The sequence below is a fragment of the Mesocricetus auratus genome, unplaced genomic scaffold, assembly GCF_017639785.1.
Source record: "Mesocricetus auratus isolate SY011 unplaced genomic scaffold, BCM_Maur_2.0 Super-Scaffold_100020, whole genome shotgun sequence".
Lineage (NCBI taxonomy): Eukaryota > Metazoa > Chordata > Mammalia > Rodentia > Cricetidae > Mesocricetus > Mesocricetus auratus.
In genome coordinates, this window is record NW_024429201.1 from 14864933 (window position 1) to 14882682 (window position 17750).

General features: G+C 35.6%; 1 protein-coding gene across 10 annotated transcripts in view; it reads right to left on the minus strand.

Annotated features, from left to right (window-relative positions):
• The window catches only part of Adamts6 (ADAM metallopeptidase with thrombospondin type 1 motif 6), a 227443-nt gene that overhangs the window by 122124 nt on the left and 87569 nt on the right, over positions 1-17750 (minus strand). For 8 of the 10 annotated variants that reach the window (XR_005869853.1, XM_040728949.1, XM_040728950.1 and 5 more), the window contains one exon: positions 6483-6629. Coding sequence is in view for 9 of the 10 variants with exons in the window: in XM_040728949.1 (XP_040584883.1) it covers positions 6483-6629 (147 nt within the window). In the remaining variant the exon portion in view is untranslated. Of the gene's footprint in view, positions 1-3612; positions 4132-6482; positions 6630-17750 lie in introns of those variants that run through there. The other 2 variants (XM_040728956.1, XM_040728955.1) reach the window with 2 other exon arrangements.

The following is a 17750-nucleotide window of genomic DNA, read 5'->3' on the forward strand; positions in this document are numbered from 1 at the left end:
GCATGTGTGAAAATGTGTGTAAGGGTGCACTTACGCCTGTAGTTGTGTGGAAACCATAGGTTAGTTTCTCCATCTCATTTTTGAGACAGTCTCCTACTGAACCTGAACCAGCTGTTTTAGTTAGACTGGCTGGCCATCAAACCCCAGGATTCAGGCAGCCCATGCATCCACATACAAACTTTGGGCCTGCAGGTGTATTCCACTGTACCTGGCCTTTGGCATGGATCCTGGGATCCAAACTTAGGTACTCATACTAGCATACCAAACACTTTGTCCACTAAGAAGTGGTTCTCAACGTTCTTACTGCTACAATCCTTTAATGCAGTTCCTCATGTGGTGGTGACCCCACCCATTCATAAAATTATCTTCAGTCCTACTTCATGACTATAATTTTGCTAATGTTATTAACTGTAATGAAATTATCTGATATGTAGAATATCTGATATTGACCCCTGTGAAAGGATTGCTCGACCCTAAAGGAGTCACCACCCCAAAGTTAAGAACCACTGCACTAAGCAATCTCCCAAACCCATTAATAATTTCTTAAAATTAATTTTTAAATTAAAGACAAACTTACTTTACATACCAATCCCAGTTCCCTCTCCATCCTATCCTCCCATTCCTCGCACCAACTCCCCATCTCACCCCCAATCCACTACTCAGGGAGGGTAAGGTCTCCCATGGGGGATCATCATTGTCTGTCATATCATTTGGGGCAGGACCTAGACACTCCCCACCCTACCCCTCTGTGTATCTAGGCTGAGAGAGTATCCCTCCATAGGGAATGGGCTCTCAAAGCCCATTTGTGCACTAGGGATAAATACTGGTTTCACTGCCAAAGGTCCCATAGACTGTCCAGGCCCCCCAACCCAGGATCAGGGGTCCTGGTTTTATCAGCTACTTGATGACGGTTCTATGATGGTATTTAAGGTAGTCATCAGTCTCATTATAGGAGAAGGGCATTTAAGGTAGCCTCTCCACTACTGCTTAGATTCTTAGTTGGGGTTATCCTTGTGGATCCCTGGAGATTTCCCTAGTGCCAGATTTCTCATTAAGTTCATAATGACTCCCTCTATTAAAATATCTCTTTTCTTGCTCTCCTTCTCTGTGTTCTTCCCCCAACTCCACCTCCCTGATCCCTTATGTTCTCCTTCCCCCTCTCCTTCTCCCCTCCTCTTTCTCCTACCTCCCCCACCCCACCCCTGTGCTCCCAATTTACTCAGGAGATCTTGTCCCTTTCCTCTTCTCAGGGAGTCCATGTAAGTCTCTCTTAGGGTCCCCCTTGTTTACTAGCTTCTCTGGGGATGTGGACTGTAGGCTGGTAATCCTTTAATATTATTTTTAAGTTATACAAATTAATGAGTTTTGTTGTAGTTTCTACATACATCACTATATTTTGCTTTTATTCACTTTTCTCTCCTACAGACCTCCATCCCCCATCCTCTCTTGCTGACCTCCTATACACACCTAACAGAATTTATAATAACAATTTTCTTATTTTTATTCTGTTTGTTTGTAATAAGGTCTCTTTATAGAGACCAAGGTAACCTTGACTGTCCTGTCTCAACCATCTGAGTGTCAGGCCTATAGGAATGTGCTACCTCTGTATTCCTCTCAATAATGTACTTCTTCACTACTCATCTGCGTATTTTAGGACTCCAGTTTAAAAGGAGTTGAAATACTCCATTGAAGATTGGGTAATATAACTTATATGTTCATGTATCAATATATCTGGAGTTCTAAACTCTTTTTACAAAACTGTTACATAGTCTTATACTTTATAATGTTCTTATAACAAAACAGAAGCCATGGAAAGTTCTAGTTTAATCGAGAATTTAGTGAACTAGAAGCAATAAGTCTTACTATGCCAAGCCTAATGTAATCCATATTAGTATCAAAATAACAAAAGCAGTGATAAATTCATAGATACTTTCTGTAATGTTTTTACTAATAGCACTTATTAAGGTAAATGGTTTGTGCCTTAAGGGTCACATAAAAATTTTTCATTCAGAAAACTTAAACTTTGCTCATTTAAAAAACTAAATATACAGAACTATTAGTCTTCATCTGTAAGAGGCTATAAATTTTAATATATTTGTTCAATGTAAAACTAGATGCATAAAATGAAATCTATAATTACTTTCCCAGCAGTGAATATTTCCCAACAAAAATTCCAACCCTAGTTATGTGTTAAAATATAGAAAATTATTAAATTAATAATCTACATTTTATTTAACCTTCAGAAGCAAGGTAAAATATATATATATATCAGTTAAAAATATACATCTTTGTTGATGATGAAAAATCATAGTAAATCAAAATATTTTTATATTTCCAAAATTCTTTGCACTGTGATGGGAAAGTCATATTTTGTACGCACTTCCAATTTAGTGAGTCTTTATTCAGAGTCCCAAAGTCAGCCTTGAAAACAAGAACATGAGCCAAATTTCAGTCTCATACCAAAATATATAGATCTTTATAAAATATGTCCTCCTGGCTTTGTTTCCAGAACAAATGAGGATGTAGTACTAATTGAGATTTAAAGTTGATTCTTAATAAAGCAGATTTTAAAGAATGGAGCTTTAGTCTAGACAGTGGGCCAATCTGAGAGAACATCTACCTAAGTTGTACACAACTTACGGTACCTTAACAACAACTCGAGTGTAATTAATGCCACCTGTGTTTTTCCACAAAGGTCTGCTGATACATAAAAATGAAGCATGAACTAAGTTGATAGCATCTACATCAAGTTAAATGTCTTTTATCTACTACCTTCTCATGAGAAACTTTACCATTTTTTATGAAATTAATAATGTTTGAACTAAACATAACAATGTAATAACATAACCAAGTAAGTGCAAAGTGATCTAAAATAAAACCTTTCACTCACTGTACAACATGAATGTTTGAATACAATTAAGTTGAGACTTCAAACATACAAATCTTGCGCTGTTATGGTTGACTCAATACCCGCTTCACACAAAACTACAACTTGTCAAATATTCTCATGTTTAGAGCAAGAGTCTCCAAATGTGTCAGATATACTGAAGGAGAAACGTATTCTGCCAGGTTATTTCTTGGACATTACAATTTTGGGGAGGGTAAGGGTAGGCTCCACCTAAGAAGATGTTTTCCATTTAATAGAATGAAGTTAAGCTTCAAAAGCAATTTCTAGATAGAAAATATAAGCGCTTTGTCCATCATAATCTCTTCTCTCAACCCTCTTCCTAATTCCCCTTCAGCCATAACAATGCCACTCCACATTTAATCAGCTTCCACCCTCGTGTGAAATGGATTGTGTACATAACTTGAAATGGCAAGCAAATGTGCTATAGCTCCTTGAGAGTTCAAGCAATTTCACAAACTTTAAATACAGTGAAAGATGACTCTCAAAGGCCCTGTATCTTTTAGAAATAATATGGAATTGCTCTCAACTACTTCTTAGTGGTGGGGAATGAATGGAAAACTGTCCTAAGTTACAGCTCCCTGATTTTCATTGCCTGGTAAACTAGCCCATAGTCAATGAGTTAAGCCTTCATACCAGGTCTATCTCTTTATATTTTCTAAATAAATAAATAAGTGAGTCCCGCAGGCAGATAGGAAAGACACTACCTGCAAGAGCCGTCTTCGGAAAACATCAGAAGCTGGCATAACACGTCCATTTTAACGGAAATGGGTTCTTTATTATTTAATCAGGACGGCTTCTGGGCGATTCATGAACCACTTATTGAATCACCGAGTTAAAGAAATCTGAAAAAAAATATTGGGAGTTGGTAAACACCATCTCCTGATTGATCAATAGCACCTAGTGTTGCAGAATGACATGAGAGACTGTGTTTTAGTGGCATTTTAAGGCCATGTCTTTGGTTTTGTTTTTCCAGTTAAACAGTGAATAATGGATCTCTATAAATCATAGAAAGTTCATTGCTAAGTCACCAATCATTTCTGTTCTACACAGTCTCTAAGTAGAAGAAGGTATGCACTTTGTTGACTGGGTGGTAATTCCTTAGCAATTACTTCTTTCAAGGTTTCTTTTTATTGAAAAGTAAAACTAACATAAAGTGCTAGGACCCGTTTTGAGCCAACTACAAAACACAAATGTAAATTCAATCCTTGATCATAATGCAAAATGACTCCAGAATCAAATATAGATACAAATACAGATAAAGACTTATCGCTCATAGCTGTTAAAGCAATTAAGCTTATTGCATAGAAAATGAAACAAAAAAATCTTTTTAAATTGCTATTTTATCTCTGTGATCCAGTCATCTGATCTTTTAAATGAAGCTTGTGTTTAAAATCTTTGGTTACTTGGACAAATTATAATAAGATTTATTTAGTTAGTGTATTATTAGAGGAAAGGAGAGAGCTGAGTTTTCTCCCAGGCCTTTTTTCTCCCCAAATCTACCCGTTTCTTTGTGGTTTTAACATCAGGCACTTCCATGAGGAGGATATCCAAAAGAACATTGTTCATAAAATACAGGATAAATAAGTCCATTAGAATCACGTCAACACTCATTTTGCTTATCTATGCAAAATACAGGAAAGCAATGAAGATTAAATAATGTCTTCAGATTAATTAATTTCATTAATTCAATGGACTGTTATAATGTGAGGATTACTACTTCTACCTCCCTCATCAAACCAGTGGTCACTTCATTGTATTTTAGCAGCAGAGAGTCCCTTTGTATTGTCTTAACAGCCATAATTCAGTTCCAACTACACAAGACCTGGCAGGAGCTCAAAAGCAGTCCATATATCCATGCTTCTGTATGTTTTTAGTACATAAAAGAACACACAAAATTTAATACATGTCTAAGGCACAGAAATCTTAGGCTGTGATCCTTGTCTTTAGATACAGGGCTGGTACTCACTAATGAACTGCATAACCACAAATGGGACAGAAACAGAATACTGAGGGGATGAAATTGTACTTTTAAAACTCAAGAGATGACTGCCATTGAAGATACACACAAATGCTGAGCATGTTTGCCTTTATGATGATAGAGAGTAAGATCTTATTCTGAAAACAAAAGCCAAGACAAGAGAGAAATTTCAGATCTGGTCGAGTTTCCACAAAGAGGAGAACTTCAATAGTGTTTACAAAATTTATGTAAATGAGTTGATCAAAACTCACCTTAAAAATGATATTTCAATGCTCTGTATTAAAAATCACCAAAGATATAAAATGAATTCTTTATTGTCTTTTTAAAGCACTTCACCCAATCTAACACTAGGCAAGTATAGTATTATAATATTTTCCTACTAAGATTAAAATTTTGTAGTTCACAATATGGTTATTCAGGAAAACTTCTTGAATGATTCACAATTGAATGATTGCATTAATAAATTTTTAAAGTCTATTTTCAACATTCATCTTTGATTTTTGAATCAAGATCTGTGCTGGGTAATTTAAATTTTCTTTTCTACATAATTATAAGTTTTCAGACTCTATGTCCTGGCTACTAATAATTAAAGAAAATTTTAAGGCATAATTTTATCCTATATAAACTGTCTGAATTTAAAATATTTATAATACAATTGTGTTAATATGATGCATAATATAAGCTGCTTTCTAAAAATAATGTCAATTTTGCATTTAATCTCACCTCCCCAAGGAAAAACTAGCACCAAACAGCTAGTACATCAAACTATTGCAACCTTGATGTTACTTAAAATAGTAATGTTTATGATTTTAATGAATATTTATTGATTTACATATTAGAGCATTTAACATTATGATATACAAAATATCTAATGATATAAGAATTATGATTTTAAACTCACTTAAAAACTCATAACCCTTTAAGAGTAAAAAGAAACTAACATGCCTGGGCCACACAGAAAACAACACTCAAGTCTACTGAGTCCTAAAGTCCAATATAAGCCCACATAAGAGAACTGAGAAAAAAATTATGTTCCTAAACACAGTTATATTTGTGCTCACTCATATTTATAAAGGTACAGAATCATATTCTTGGAATTTACATTAATAACCATGAATAAGATTCCCAAATTGTGGAAAAGATTGACTCTTAAATCCTTCCTCAAAACGCTCCCTCCTAGATGCTGAATTTGGTTGTTGTTTTTATTTGTTACTATTAGATACTTTGACACTCCTAAAGAATTCAATTTTTCACCAACATCATAGAATACTGAATTACTGAATTAAAGTTTGGCTTTTTCCCTACTAAATTATATGAATGTAAATTCTTTCTGAAAATGCTTCCCTTTTACTGAAAAATTCTAATCACTCATTACATCAATCACACTTATATTGTCATTCCACTTCTGGTTTATTCACTGTTTGTGTAACACCTGGAAAATGTGTCACTATGATTTATTAAAGCATGTGGGGGAGGCCTGAGATATAAGTGGGCCCAATAAAATTACTCATACAAAACCTGAAGCACTGTGCATTAGGCTTCCAGCAATGAGTTACTTCTAGAGCAATTTATCATTACTCTCCAGAGGTGACTTACTCTAGAAAGCTGGTGATATAGTCTCGGCTGCAGGCAGACCAGGAAAAGGGATTGGTATTTGCAGTAATATGAGCTGCCATAAGTTTTGCTGCTTCATGACCTTTCGTCCCACAAGAATTTCCAATTCCATCATGGTTCATACCAAAACTGTTTTAATGAGGAAGAAACAGAAGAGACATAAAAGAAAGAAATAAGAAAAAATAAAACAACTAGCCCACTACACATCCTTCATTTCCTTATTGGGTCATTTATCAGTTACATCAGGCTTTGATCAAGAGAGACCAGTCCTTTAAAGTAATGTAGTATTAATGTTAAAGAGACAAAAGCATAATTCAATGATGCAATACATGTATAAATCTCTTTGCATTTATCATATGTTTTCACGTGTTATCAATTATCACATGTCTCAATCACTCCTTGAGCTTAAAAGGGCAGAGTATGTTAATCTACACTTCACAGATGAGAAAACTGAAATTTAGCAAGACAAATGTCCCATTAATGATCATGTTAACATTTTTACAGAAGTCCACAATAACATATGTTAGTAATGTTCATTCTGCTGTCCTCAACAAAAAAGGGAATTACAGAAAATGACAATAATTCATTGAGGTGTAGGTGACAGCCAATGACAGAAGCCCTTGTCTTTACGTACATTGACAAAGTAGAATGCACTACACAACTTGCATCCTTTGTGTTTTTAAACCTTGTGAAAACCCCGAGATGCTTAAGTATTATGGCTTTTCCATGCATGGCCTCCATTTGTCAAAGCCTTCCTTTATTTGTCATTTTTTTTCTGTCCTAAAGCTTTAGTGAACTCAAAGTACACTTTAATAAAAAAAATTGAGAGGGATATGATCACTGCATAAGGATACTTTTTAAGATAATGGGCCAGATGAATGATTAAATATTATTTCAAAAATAATTTACATTTCCACTATTACATTCTAGTAAGTGTACCATGGTGTAAAACTACATTAATCACAAAACAGGTAAAAAGAATCTCTAGAGCGAGTCTGGACAGCTAGTCAGAACTGGCAAATACAAGGTGGTTAACAGATGTAAATATCAACCCCTGGACTCTTTACAGTGGAGACACGTTACTTTTACCTGACCAGTGAGATTTAAAAATGTGTTTAGAAGGACAATGGGATGGTTGTCATAAGGGCATTATGAATGAGTTAAAGGAAAGCATGTTCTATGCATACACATGGGATTAGAAGGGAGGAGCCAATAATTCATGTGCAGGAAGTAACATAAACAAAAAGAAAAATATATGAGCGTATTCAGATCCCTAAAATGAAACAAATGACCTTCCCCAACACTAACATTTAGCATTCTAATATGACATCAAGACATTAGAGATAACTTCCTTGAATGATTTTCTAGGAATATAAAGACAGAGTTTCAAGTTGAATTAGACACAACTGGATCAACACAACTACAAACAGTTTACATGTGAAATTCAAGAAAATGTAATATTCCTTCTGTGTAAAGCTGATACTGCTGTAATAAACCTACCATGCTACTTTTCACATTTGATAGAGTTAAAAGTGATTCCTTTTACATGAAGTCTTACATCTACCCATGCAGTGTGGGTAGGCACAGGCAGAGTTATGGAAATCAATACTGAGAGTCTCAATTGCCTTATTATTCTTTTCTATAAATAAAAATGTAAGCTTCTACTTCTAAAGTCATATTTTCCTCATCTTACAGAAGAAAGACATATCTTTTGTACAGTCATAATACAATACTATATTGCCTTGGCGTACATGAGCATGGCTGCCAAGAAAACAGACAAATGGAAACATTTTGTGTCCATATTAGAAGAGAATTTGTTTGATGTAACTCTTGACACCCTGGTCAGTACTTTTGAAATAGGGATTATTCCACTTGTCTGAAAATATGTTACTGTCTATATAGGTAATCCAACCTCCATTAAAACCAGTAGGGACCACCACAAGGAGACCAGAGACATATAAACTCTAGGTCCTTGACCTGTGGTGCACAAAACACCACATTAGACACAAACTAGAATGTTTGCATCCCAAGAACTGCCTCAGATTAAACCAAGCTTGAACTACTTGGGTTTAAAATAGCTACACAAATGACAACATGGGGGGAAGGGAAGTTGCCAAAGAAAACATTTAGAAAGCCCTCTAGTTTTATTTGCCCTTCATTAACCAGGAAAATCACTAACTTTGAAGGTCACACAGCAGAGCAATATACTATTATTACCTTTCGCTTAGTTTTGATAGCACCCCTGAATATGGATTATAATGGTTTCCTGGGTCATTTTGCAGAAACCTGACATCTATTTTTCCTAACAAATGTTGCCTTCTGTTTTGTTTTGTTTCTTGAGACAGACTGTCTCTACGTATCGTTCTAACTGGCCTCACACACAAATCCTCTCACACTATTCAGCTCTTCATGTGGACACGTTGAATATTTAAGAAAAGAATTGTCACACACAAAAAAGAAAGAAAAGATTTGTTCAAGATGATAACAGAAGGCTAACTAACTACTTGTCACTAAAATGATTGTCTATCTTCTTTTCCACCTTTGTACCTTCTTAGGAATTCAAGCACTTAAAGTCCTTCATCCTATCATAGGCTTAGGACATTCATGTAACATGATAATGCCAGATATAACTCAGCAGTTTCTGAATCATGTTAATGACCCCTTAGCTCAACAAGTACAAGGCCATGATGTTTGCACACAGAAAGGGCATCTTTGGAAACTGTCCACTCATGACTAATGGACAATTACAAAACTTTTCATTTGCTAAAGAAATTAATAAAAGCTGCCTGGTTAGTCTGGTCAGTGCTGGCTTCCTTTGACTTAAGTTGGCTGGCTCAAAATGAAGACTTAATCAGAAACTTTGTCTTGTTCATATGATTTAGTCTCATTTCTATTATGTCTGTGCCAGAAGAACTCAACAGCCACTATCAGCATTATATTCCATGTTCTGTGACAAAAACTTATAGCTATCCACAACTTCCAAATGAACAATTTCTTAAACAAATGTTTACCTAAGTTCTATTTTAATTTTATTTCTGGTTAGTGAATGTGCATGAACAGGCCAATAGCACATGCATGTGCAAACCTTGTGGAGCTGGATTTCTCCTTGAACCTTTACATGGGTTCCAGGCTTGCACAAGTTCTGTCATGTGACAAAGCATCCAGTAACCTTTATCTAAATGATGATGATAAACTTACCTAGTCTTATAATATAAACTGAGTATGATGTGTTTACTTGGTTACCATGGTTTGCCTTAAGCAGACCCTTATTGATGATATAGGAGAAAATGTTGGGAACCACACAAACTCAAGTCCTCTTCTGTACAGCAAGCACTTTGCCTTCTGGTCACCTCCCCAACCCAAAAGCAGCATTATTATGTGCAATTATATTTATGTATTATATTTATTTATGTATTGGGAGACACACATAGAGGTCAGAGGACAATGTGTGGGAATTGGTTTTCTCCTTGTACCCTGTGGGTCCCCAGGATCAGACCTAACAGACTTGGCAGCAAGGGCCTTTAACCACTGAACTGTCTCATCGGCCCCCAGGTAGCATGATTTTAAGAACTATGACTGACCCTTAAGAGATGAGGAAAAGAAATTATTCAGCCTCCTTCTATCTCCTTCCCCAGATTAGGAAGTTGTATCACTTTCTTTGAGGCACAACTCATAAAATGACTTGACTCTACTCATTCCCTCTTATTAATCCTCAGCCAACATGCTATTATCTCATATTACACGAGAAAGGTCTTCTTCATGCAGTGCATGGGAAATCATTCAGGAGTTGTGCAAATTACGTGTTACTGCATACACCACCAATGTTTTTGTTTTTGTTTTATTCTTTTTTGATTTTTTTGAGACAGGGTGTCTTAGTCCTGGCTGTCCTGGAACTAGCACTATAGATCCGGCAGACCTCACACTCACAGAGATCCGCCTGCCTTTGCCTCCCGAGTGCTGGGATTAAACTCATGTACCGCCATTATCCAAACACCATCTATATTTTTTAAAGATTTATTCATTTATTACATACACAGTGTTCTGCCTACATACCAGAAGAGGACACCAGACTGATGGTTGTGAGCCACCATGTGGTTGCTGGGAATTGAACTCAGGACCTCTGGAAGAGCAGTCAGTGCTCTTAACCTCTGAGCCATCTCTCCAGCCCCATCATCTAGATTTTTAAGTAGTGAAGAACTTGAATTTATCTAGTGTAGACTATGGTATTTAAAGTAATATGTCATGGGCAAAGGGAAACTTTGAAATGACACTACAAGTACCAAAATAGAGCTGGACTCATGGTTCAATGAGTAAAGGTGATTGCTGGACAAGCACAGCAACCTGAGTTCAAACACTTGGAACTAACTCATGTTAAAACGTCGTGTGTGGGCATGTACCTAATAACCTCAGAATCTGAATATTGGACATATTCACTAGCATGCACTCTACATACACACACAACACAACACACACACACACACATATGCTACACACACACTGTACACACATTACACAAAGAGAGAGAGGCTATGCTAACACACACAGAGTAAAACTTTTTTTTTTGGTTTTATGAGACAGGGTTTCTCTGCATTGTTTTGGAGGCTGTCAGTCCAGCCTGGCCTCGAACTCACAGAGATCCGCCTGCCTCTGCCTCCCGAGTGCTGGGATTAAAGGCGTGCGCCACCACCACCCGGCCAGAGTAAAACATTTTAAAAGGGAGCATCTAATAGGTACATACAGAGTAGTTTGTTTTGTAACTCAGAAATTTACTTTTTCCTCTCAAATAAATTATACAAGATGGCCAAATCGGCTTTGTAAACTGACTTTTGTTTAAATATTTGAAGATAATTCTTGGATCAACTTGTGACCATGAAACAAAAGAACCTATAAGTAATTGTAAGAACTGTTATTGTTTTCAGGAATGTCCTTAATAACCCTATTTGGTTTATTTCACAAACTGAATTAGTGTTTCTGAAATAGCAAATCGTATATGACAACATTTTCAGAACTAGCACTAAAGTAAAATGAAATGTGTTTTACATTTCTCAATAGAAATTTAAATTTACTGAAGAAGTTACAAATGGAATTAGTATTATCAAAAAGTTTCATAGGTTCTACTTATATTTTAAGTCTAAATTTTCAAATTTTATATTCTTACTTTTATTTATAAACACATGCCATGACTACTATATACCCCTAGCTAAGCAATTTTGTTCTCCATTTTTGTTTCTGAATGAGAGTCACTTAGAGAAATATGTTCTTGAAAAAAACTGACCAAGGGTGAGTCAGAAGGAAGAGAAAAATTAATAAAAAGATGTGTTCCTCAAAGTTAAGCTCTTTATCATCACAGTATCCACAAAACATCATATCTAACTCAATAAATTTCTAGAATCATATGCTCAATAAATCTTAAATCAATACTTTGCATGAGTGACTAAATGTCATGAGAGAAGGAACTGGAGACTGTGCATGTCTCTCTCAAAAGTGAATAATGTTCCCTGAGCCCTGGGTGTGGGAGCATTTTGTAGATGTGCCCACAGGGGCTGGGCTCCACAACTCTGCATGTTGATTGGCTGTGGCTTTCTGTAATGGTCTCTGTCTGTTGCAAAGAAAAGTTTCCTTGATGAGTCAAACTCCACCAAGAGAAGCCCAGGAGGCCTCAACCTTATACCACAGGCAAGTAAGCAGAGCTGGGCGCAGGAGACGCGACCTCCCAAGGGAAGAGCTCACCAACTGGTTGTCCAGTGACAAACGGTCATCCCTGAAAACATACATACAAGCTACAATATATGGACTGAACAGGCTGCATTTAGGAATATATATGAATACACAAATATATAGGTCCATGCAATAACAGTTAAGGAAAAAAAAGACTCCATGAATTTGAAAGAGAGTGGGGAAGGCTATAGGAGAAGAATTAGAGGAAGGACAGGAAAAGGAGAAATGTTGTAATTAAACTACAACCTCAAAAATAAAAGAGTGAATGATGAACTGAAAATATAGGTAGCAAGAGGGGAAAAAAAGAGTTTGAATCAAAATACATGCTATCACTAATCAGAGACTAGATAGCGTATGTCTAACTGATATAATAAAAACTATCCATTAAACTAAGTGTCTACAACTAACAGAAAGGCTGTCATATATGACAGGACATGAACATACATGCTTTCCTCAAACATCCATATATTAAATTTTTTCAAATGTTTTCATTTTAAATGACATTAACGAAGCAAAATTTTCTTACATATGGTAATTCTATGATGACAAAGGACATATTTAAATTTTATTTTGAGAGACATCTAAAATTTGTTGTGCAAATCTCCTTTGGGAGATTTTTAAGAGTAGAAATAGTAAGCGTAGCTTACTGTACTATAGCATGTGGCGTCTGTTAAAATCATGTTTTCATATCAAATTTAATATGCAGAATCCAGGTTTACATACATATTGACATAACATAAACATATGACACAAAAGTAAAAAGAGAATCATTTGGGGAGATGAACAGAGCCAGGAGGAGAAATGGCAAGGGGAACCCCAGAAGGAAACAGAGCAAACTACAACGTGAATGAAAATGTAATAGCAAAACCCATTAGTTGGTACACTAACTGAAAATCGTTTTTTTAAAAGTGTCTAGATCAAAATTTGCATCTAAGCAGGTTTCATCTTTAAAATGACGATAATCATGTTGGTAATACACACACTTGTTAATAATGGTACATTATATTGTCAATCATTTAATTAAATGTGTATAGTTTGTCGAGGATGTCCTTTTAATTTCTGCCACTAAAGAAAAAAGTAAATAGATGTGACCATTCAGTTCTTCACAAGACAAAAGCATTGTTTCCTAAAGTTATTCAATAGGACAAAATTGTTTTTTTAATGTAACTTTTTGCCAGGCATAATGACTTACACCTATAATCTCAGAATTTGTGATCCTAAGCAGAGGACTGTGAGAGTTCAAGGCTCTTCTGGACTACATAGTGCATTCCAGACCAACCTTGACTATACAGCAGTAAGATAGGTAGGTAGGGAGGAAGGAAGAGAGGAAAGGAGGTAGGAATGGAGGGAGGGAGAGAAGGAGGGAGGAAGGGAGGAGGGACAAACGAAAGAAGAGAAAAGAGACAACCTTTTAAATGGTGTATTCTAAATTGTTACAACAATAAAATACCAAAGTTAAGTATTCCCATTGTAGAAGAGAATAATACATTCTTTAGAATTATTTTGTCTTTATTCAGACTTATTTCAACCATGAAACATTTATTGTAATAAAGCAAAATTAGAATTTATAGGGAGTACTAAGTCTTCTATACCTGGCCAATGTATTCAGATACAGTAGTTACTCAATAAGATATTTATTACAATCTGCTCACATGTTCTTTTTAGACAGGCTTTGGGATTTCATTTTACTTTATATACGATTTACTAAAACAAATAGCTCAAGATAGTGAACCTATATAGGAAAACATTCAGTGAGGTGGGTACCTAGCAGAATTTAGTGCCTAAAAATCTTTCCAAATGTGCACAAAACAATGTTAATATCTAATATAAGTATTCTAAGAATCTCCAAAAGTTGATGGAATCATTGTAACCTATTTACATTTATCCTTCCACTATTAGTATGTCTATTAAGATAAGTCAGGTAAGCTGGAGTGGTGCATATGTGGTCAAACATAACACCTATTACAAAGGCAAGGAATGTAGGTGCAATAATGTAACTGTTGCCATTATAATCTTCCTTAGTCCAGTACATAAAAGTTACTAATTTGGTTCGTGCAGCTGCAATAGTTAGTCTATTAGCATGATGTTATCTATCTGAAAATTCACTTATTTGTTTTTCCAGAACAATGAAGGAGCTAATTAAACCAAGTTTCTAAAGTTGAAAATAATGAGATTCTACCTTAAAAGGCTTATTTCTGTAGTATACACATAAACACACATACATACACGCGCACACACACACACACACACACACACACACACACAATTATTCTGAAATCTCAGGTCCTGAATACAGTAATCATCAACTTGATCTTGTTAATCTTTTGTCATTAGTATCTAAAGTAACAAAGCCTTAATTATGAATTAATTTACTACAATAACTTTTCTAATGAATGTCCTCATCATTGCTTTCATCAATATGGGAGAAATTTATACATATTATTATTTATGGAAATGTATATGCACATTGAATGTACAATTATGAATATGATTTATGTGGACATATATGTGTAGAGAAATATATAAACATATAATTTCAGTTTTTTACTGACCATAACCAAAACTGAATAGCTACAAATTTAGCAATAGACCCTTTCTCAAAAAATAAGGAGGCCGCCGGGCGTTGGTGGCGCACACCTTTAATCCCAGCACTCGGAAGGCAGAGGCAGGCGGATCTCTGTGAGTTCCAGGCCAGCCTGGTCTACAGAGCGAGTTCCAGGACAGCCTCCAAAGCCACAGAGGAACCCTGTCTCGAAAAACCAAAAAAAAAAAAAAAACATAAGGAGGCCAAAAATAGAGGACGACACTTAATACTGACTTTTGACCTCCATATGTGTGTGCACAGGAAACCCCTACACACACAGATACAGATCCATGTATAAATCATATGCACAAATGGAAAAAAAACAAAGTATAAAAATCAAGTTAAGTATCCATCCAATTGCAATAATGATTTGTTACACCTAAAATCATCATCCTAGGGCTGTTTTTTCTGTCTGGAAAAGTCAGCTCCATGCAGCAATGGAGAAAACAGTGTGACAAATTGCTGCTAAAGGTCATCACTGTTACAAAGTCAAAGATGTTTCTTTTGCTTTATCTTCTAGCCTTACTAAAGACATCCTGTCACTTTAGTTAAAAAATACTTTGATATGCATCCCTAAAAATAAGAAATATCTTTTTTACTGCTTTTAATATTATTTTTTTTACAATTAGACACATTGGGGATCTTTTGTAATACAGTAGGTGTCTGATTGAAATCTTGTCACCCTATTAACATCATAATTTTTTTTCAACTTCTAAAACCTTGAAACCACCCAATTAATTAAAACAATCTTTCAAAAAGAAACTGTCTTCCTTTGAGGTTATCAAGTGCCTTTGATTTGTAACTTACATTAAAACTAGACATAGCCAGATCTGCTTGGTTAAAATATGATCATCACAGAGTTACACTACAGTGAACACTGTTATGAGCAATGAGCCACTGACCCAGATCACGAATGGCCTTTGTGATACGTGAGAGGAAAATAAATTCAGAGATATACCTAGGTCTAGAATAACATGGCAAGGGACTGTTCATTCTATTATAGGCCAGTGCTGTCTGATAGTGGAACATTTTTTCAAATTGACAGAATCAGGTAGAAAGAGGAATCCAAGACTAGATGAGGACAGACCTAATTATGATCCTATGTATGCAACTTGATAACATCAAATTCAGTATTCTGGGAACATACATGTTTTGGTCAAGCTAAAAAAAAAAAGACTGGACATAGCACAGTGTAAACTCCATTATTCCATTTGACAAGGAAACCAATTTCTATTTTTCCACAAAAGTATAGAAATTCATTTTTAAAGGGGGTGGTACTGGGGAATGACTCAGTCTGAAAACTGCTTGATGCATAAACATGAAAAGCCAAGTTTAGTCTCTAAGGATCTGCATTTGTCAACACCTTTGCAATCCTAGCTTTGAGAAGAAAGATACCTGGAACTCACTAGTCAGCCGGCCTAGCCTACATGGCCATAATGGAGTGTGACTCAAAAAGCAGTATCTAAGGAATAACATCCAAATGTGTTTGGGCTCCCCATTCATGGGTTCATGCACACACACACACACATGCACACACAGGTATACATGCATTCAGAAAGAGAGAAAGAGAGGGTCTTCCTAATTAAGATCTAGCAAAATAAAAACTTGTTTAAAATGGATATTATGTCTCTATGAAAATACAAATTGGGCACAAAACATTTCTAAACAAATGTTTGAAAAGTAGAAATTATTCACACATTCTAGTCATTCAGTAAGGGCTCTTCTTAATAATTGATTAAAGATTCTTACTGTAAGGAATCTACATGTGTCACCCTATTGCTTAAAACTCATTGCATTAAATGATAAAATCACAAGGTGACACTCAGTTAGCTGGGAGGCAAAGGCCAGGACATTCAAGCCAGAAAATATACTGGACGTGTTCCTACAGCTGCTACTTTATTTCAGGAAGAAGTTCCCTCACTCATTTTCTTGTTTGGTTTGAGAAATTTCACAAAGTGCTAGGATCAAATATCAAATCCAAAGCCTTTTGAATGCTAGGAATTTCTCTACCACTAAGCTATCTCTCTGGGTTTTGTCTCTATATTTTAATGATAGCATGAATTATACCACAGTATATATGCTAAGTTACTGAAGGCTAAGCACTAAGATCTTAGGAGTAAGTAAAGGGACCTTCATGAAAAAGATTTCCCCTAACCAAATGATAATCTTGCACATTAAATGATAACAAGTAAAGGTGTCCTGCTTCTCAGTCCAGGAAAAGAGGGAAGAGAAGATAGCAACATTAGAATCATTAGAATCTGGGCATGAAAAACAGAGGGCTGTTTGTTTTGTTTTTGTTCTGTTCTTCCTATCAAATGACATATCTGAATGGAAGTATTCTAGTTCTCAATATCATAATGGAAGTATTCTAGCTCTCAATATCTGAATGGAAGTATTCCTGCATTCAATCTGAAGGATTTTGTGAGATTTCCATATTCCATTTTAAGCACACTTTCAAACAAAAATTAATTGTTAAAGAACAATACTTCCAGGTGCCAACTTGAGAAAAATAGTCTACAGTCTCACAATTATTCTATGTAAAGTATAGAGCATTAATTTGAGGGCTGTTTTAAAGGGCTGTCCGAACAAGCATATAAAATCTAGAAAGCTTCAGAGGTGGTGAAAATGTTAATAAATGATATGAAGAAAGATAGTTACCCAAGCGATTTGAACTTAAAAGGGGGACCTGGAGAGATGGCTCAGCAATAAAGAGCACTCTTTCTTGCATAGGACCAGGGTTAGGTTCCTCCCACCCACACAGTGGCTCATCTGTAACTACAATTCTAGGGGATCCAGTGCCCTCTTCTGGCATCCATGTACACCAGACACACACATAGTGACATACATATATGCAAGCCAAAACACTCAGATGCATTTTTTAAAAAGGATGAAAACAACAAAAACAAAAGAAATATGAAAATGCAGGCTAACCCGTGACTGCATGAGAT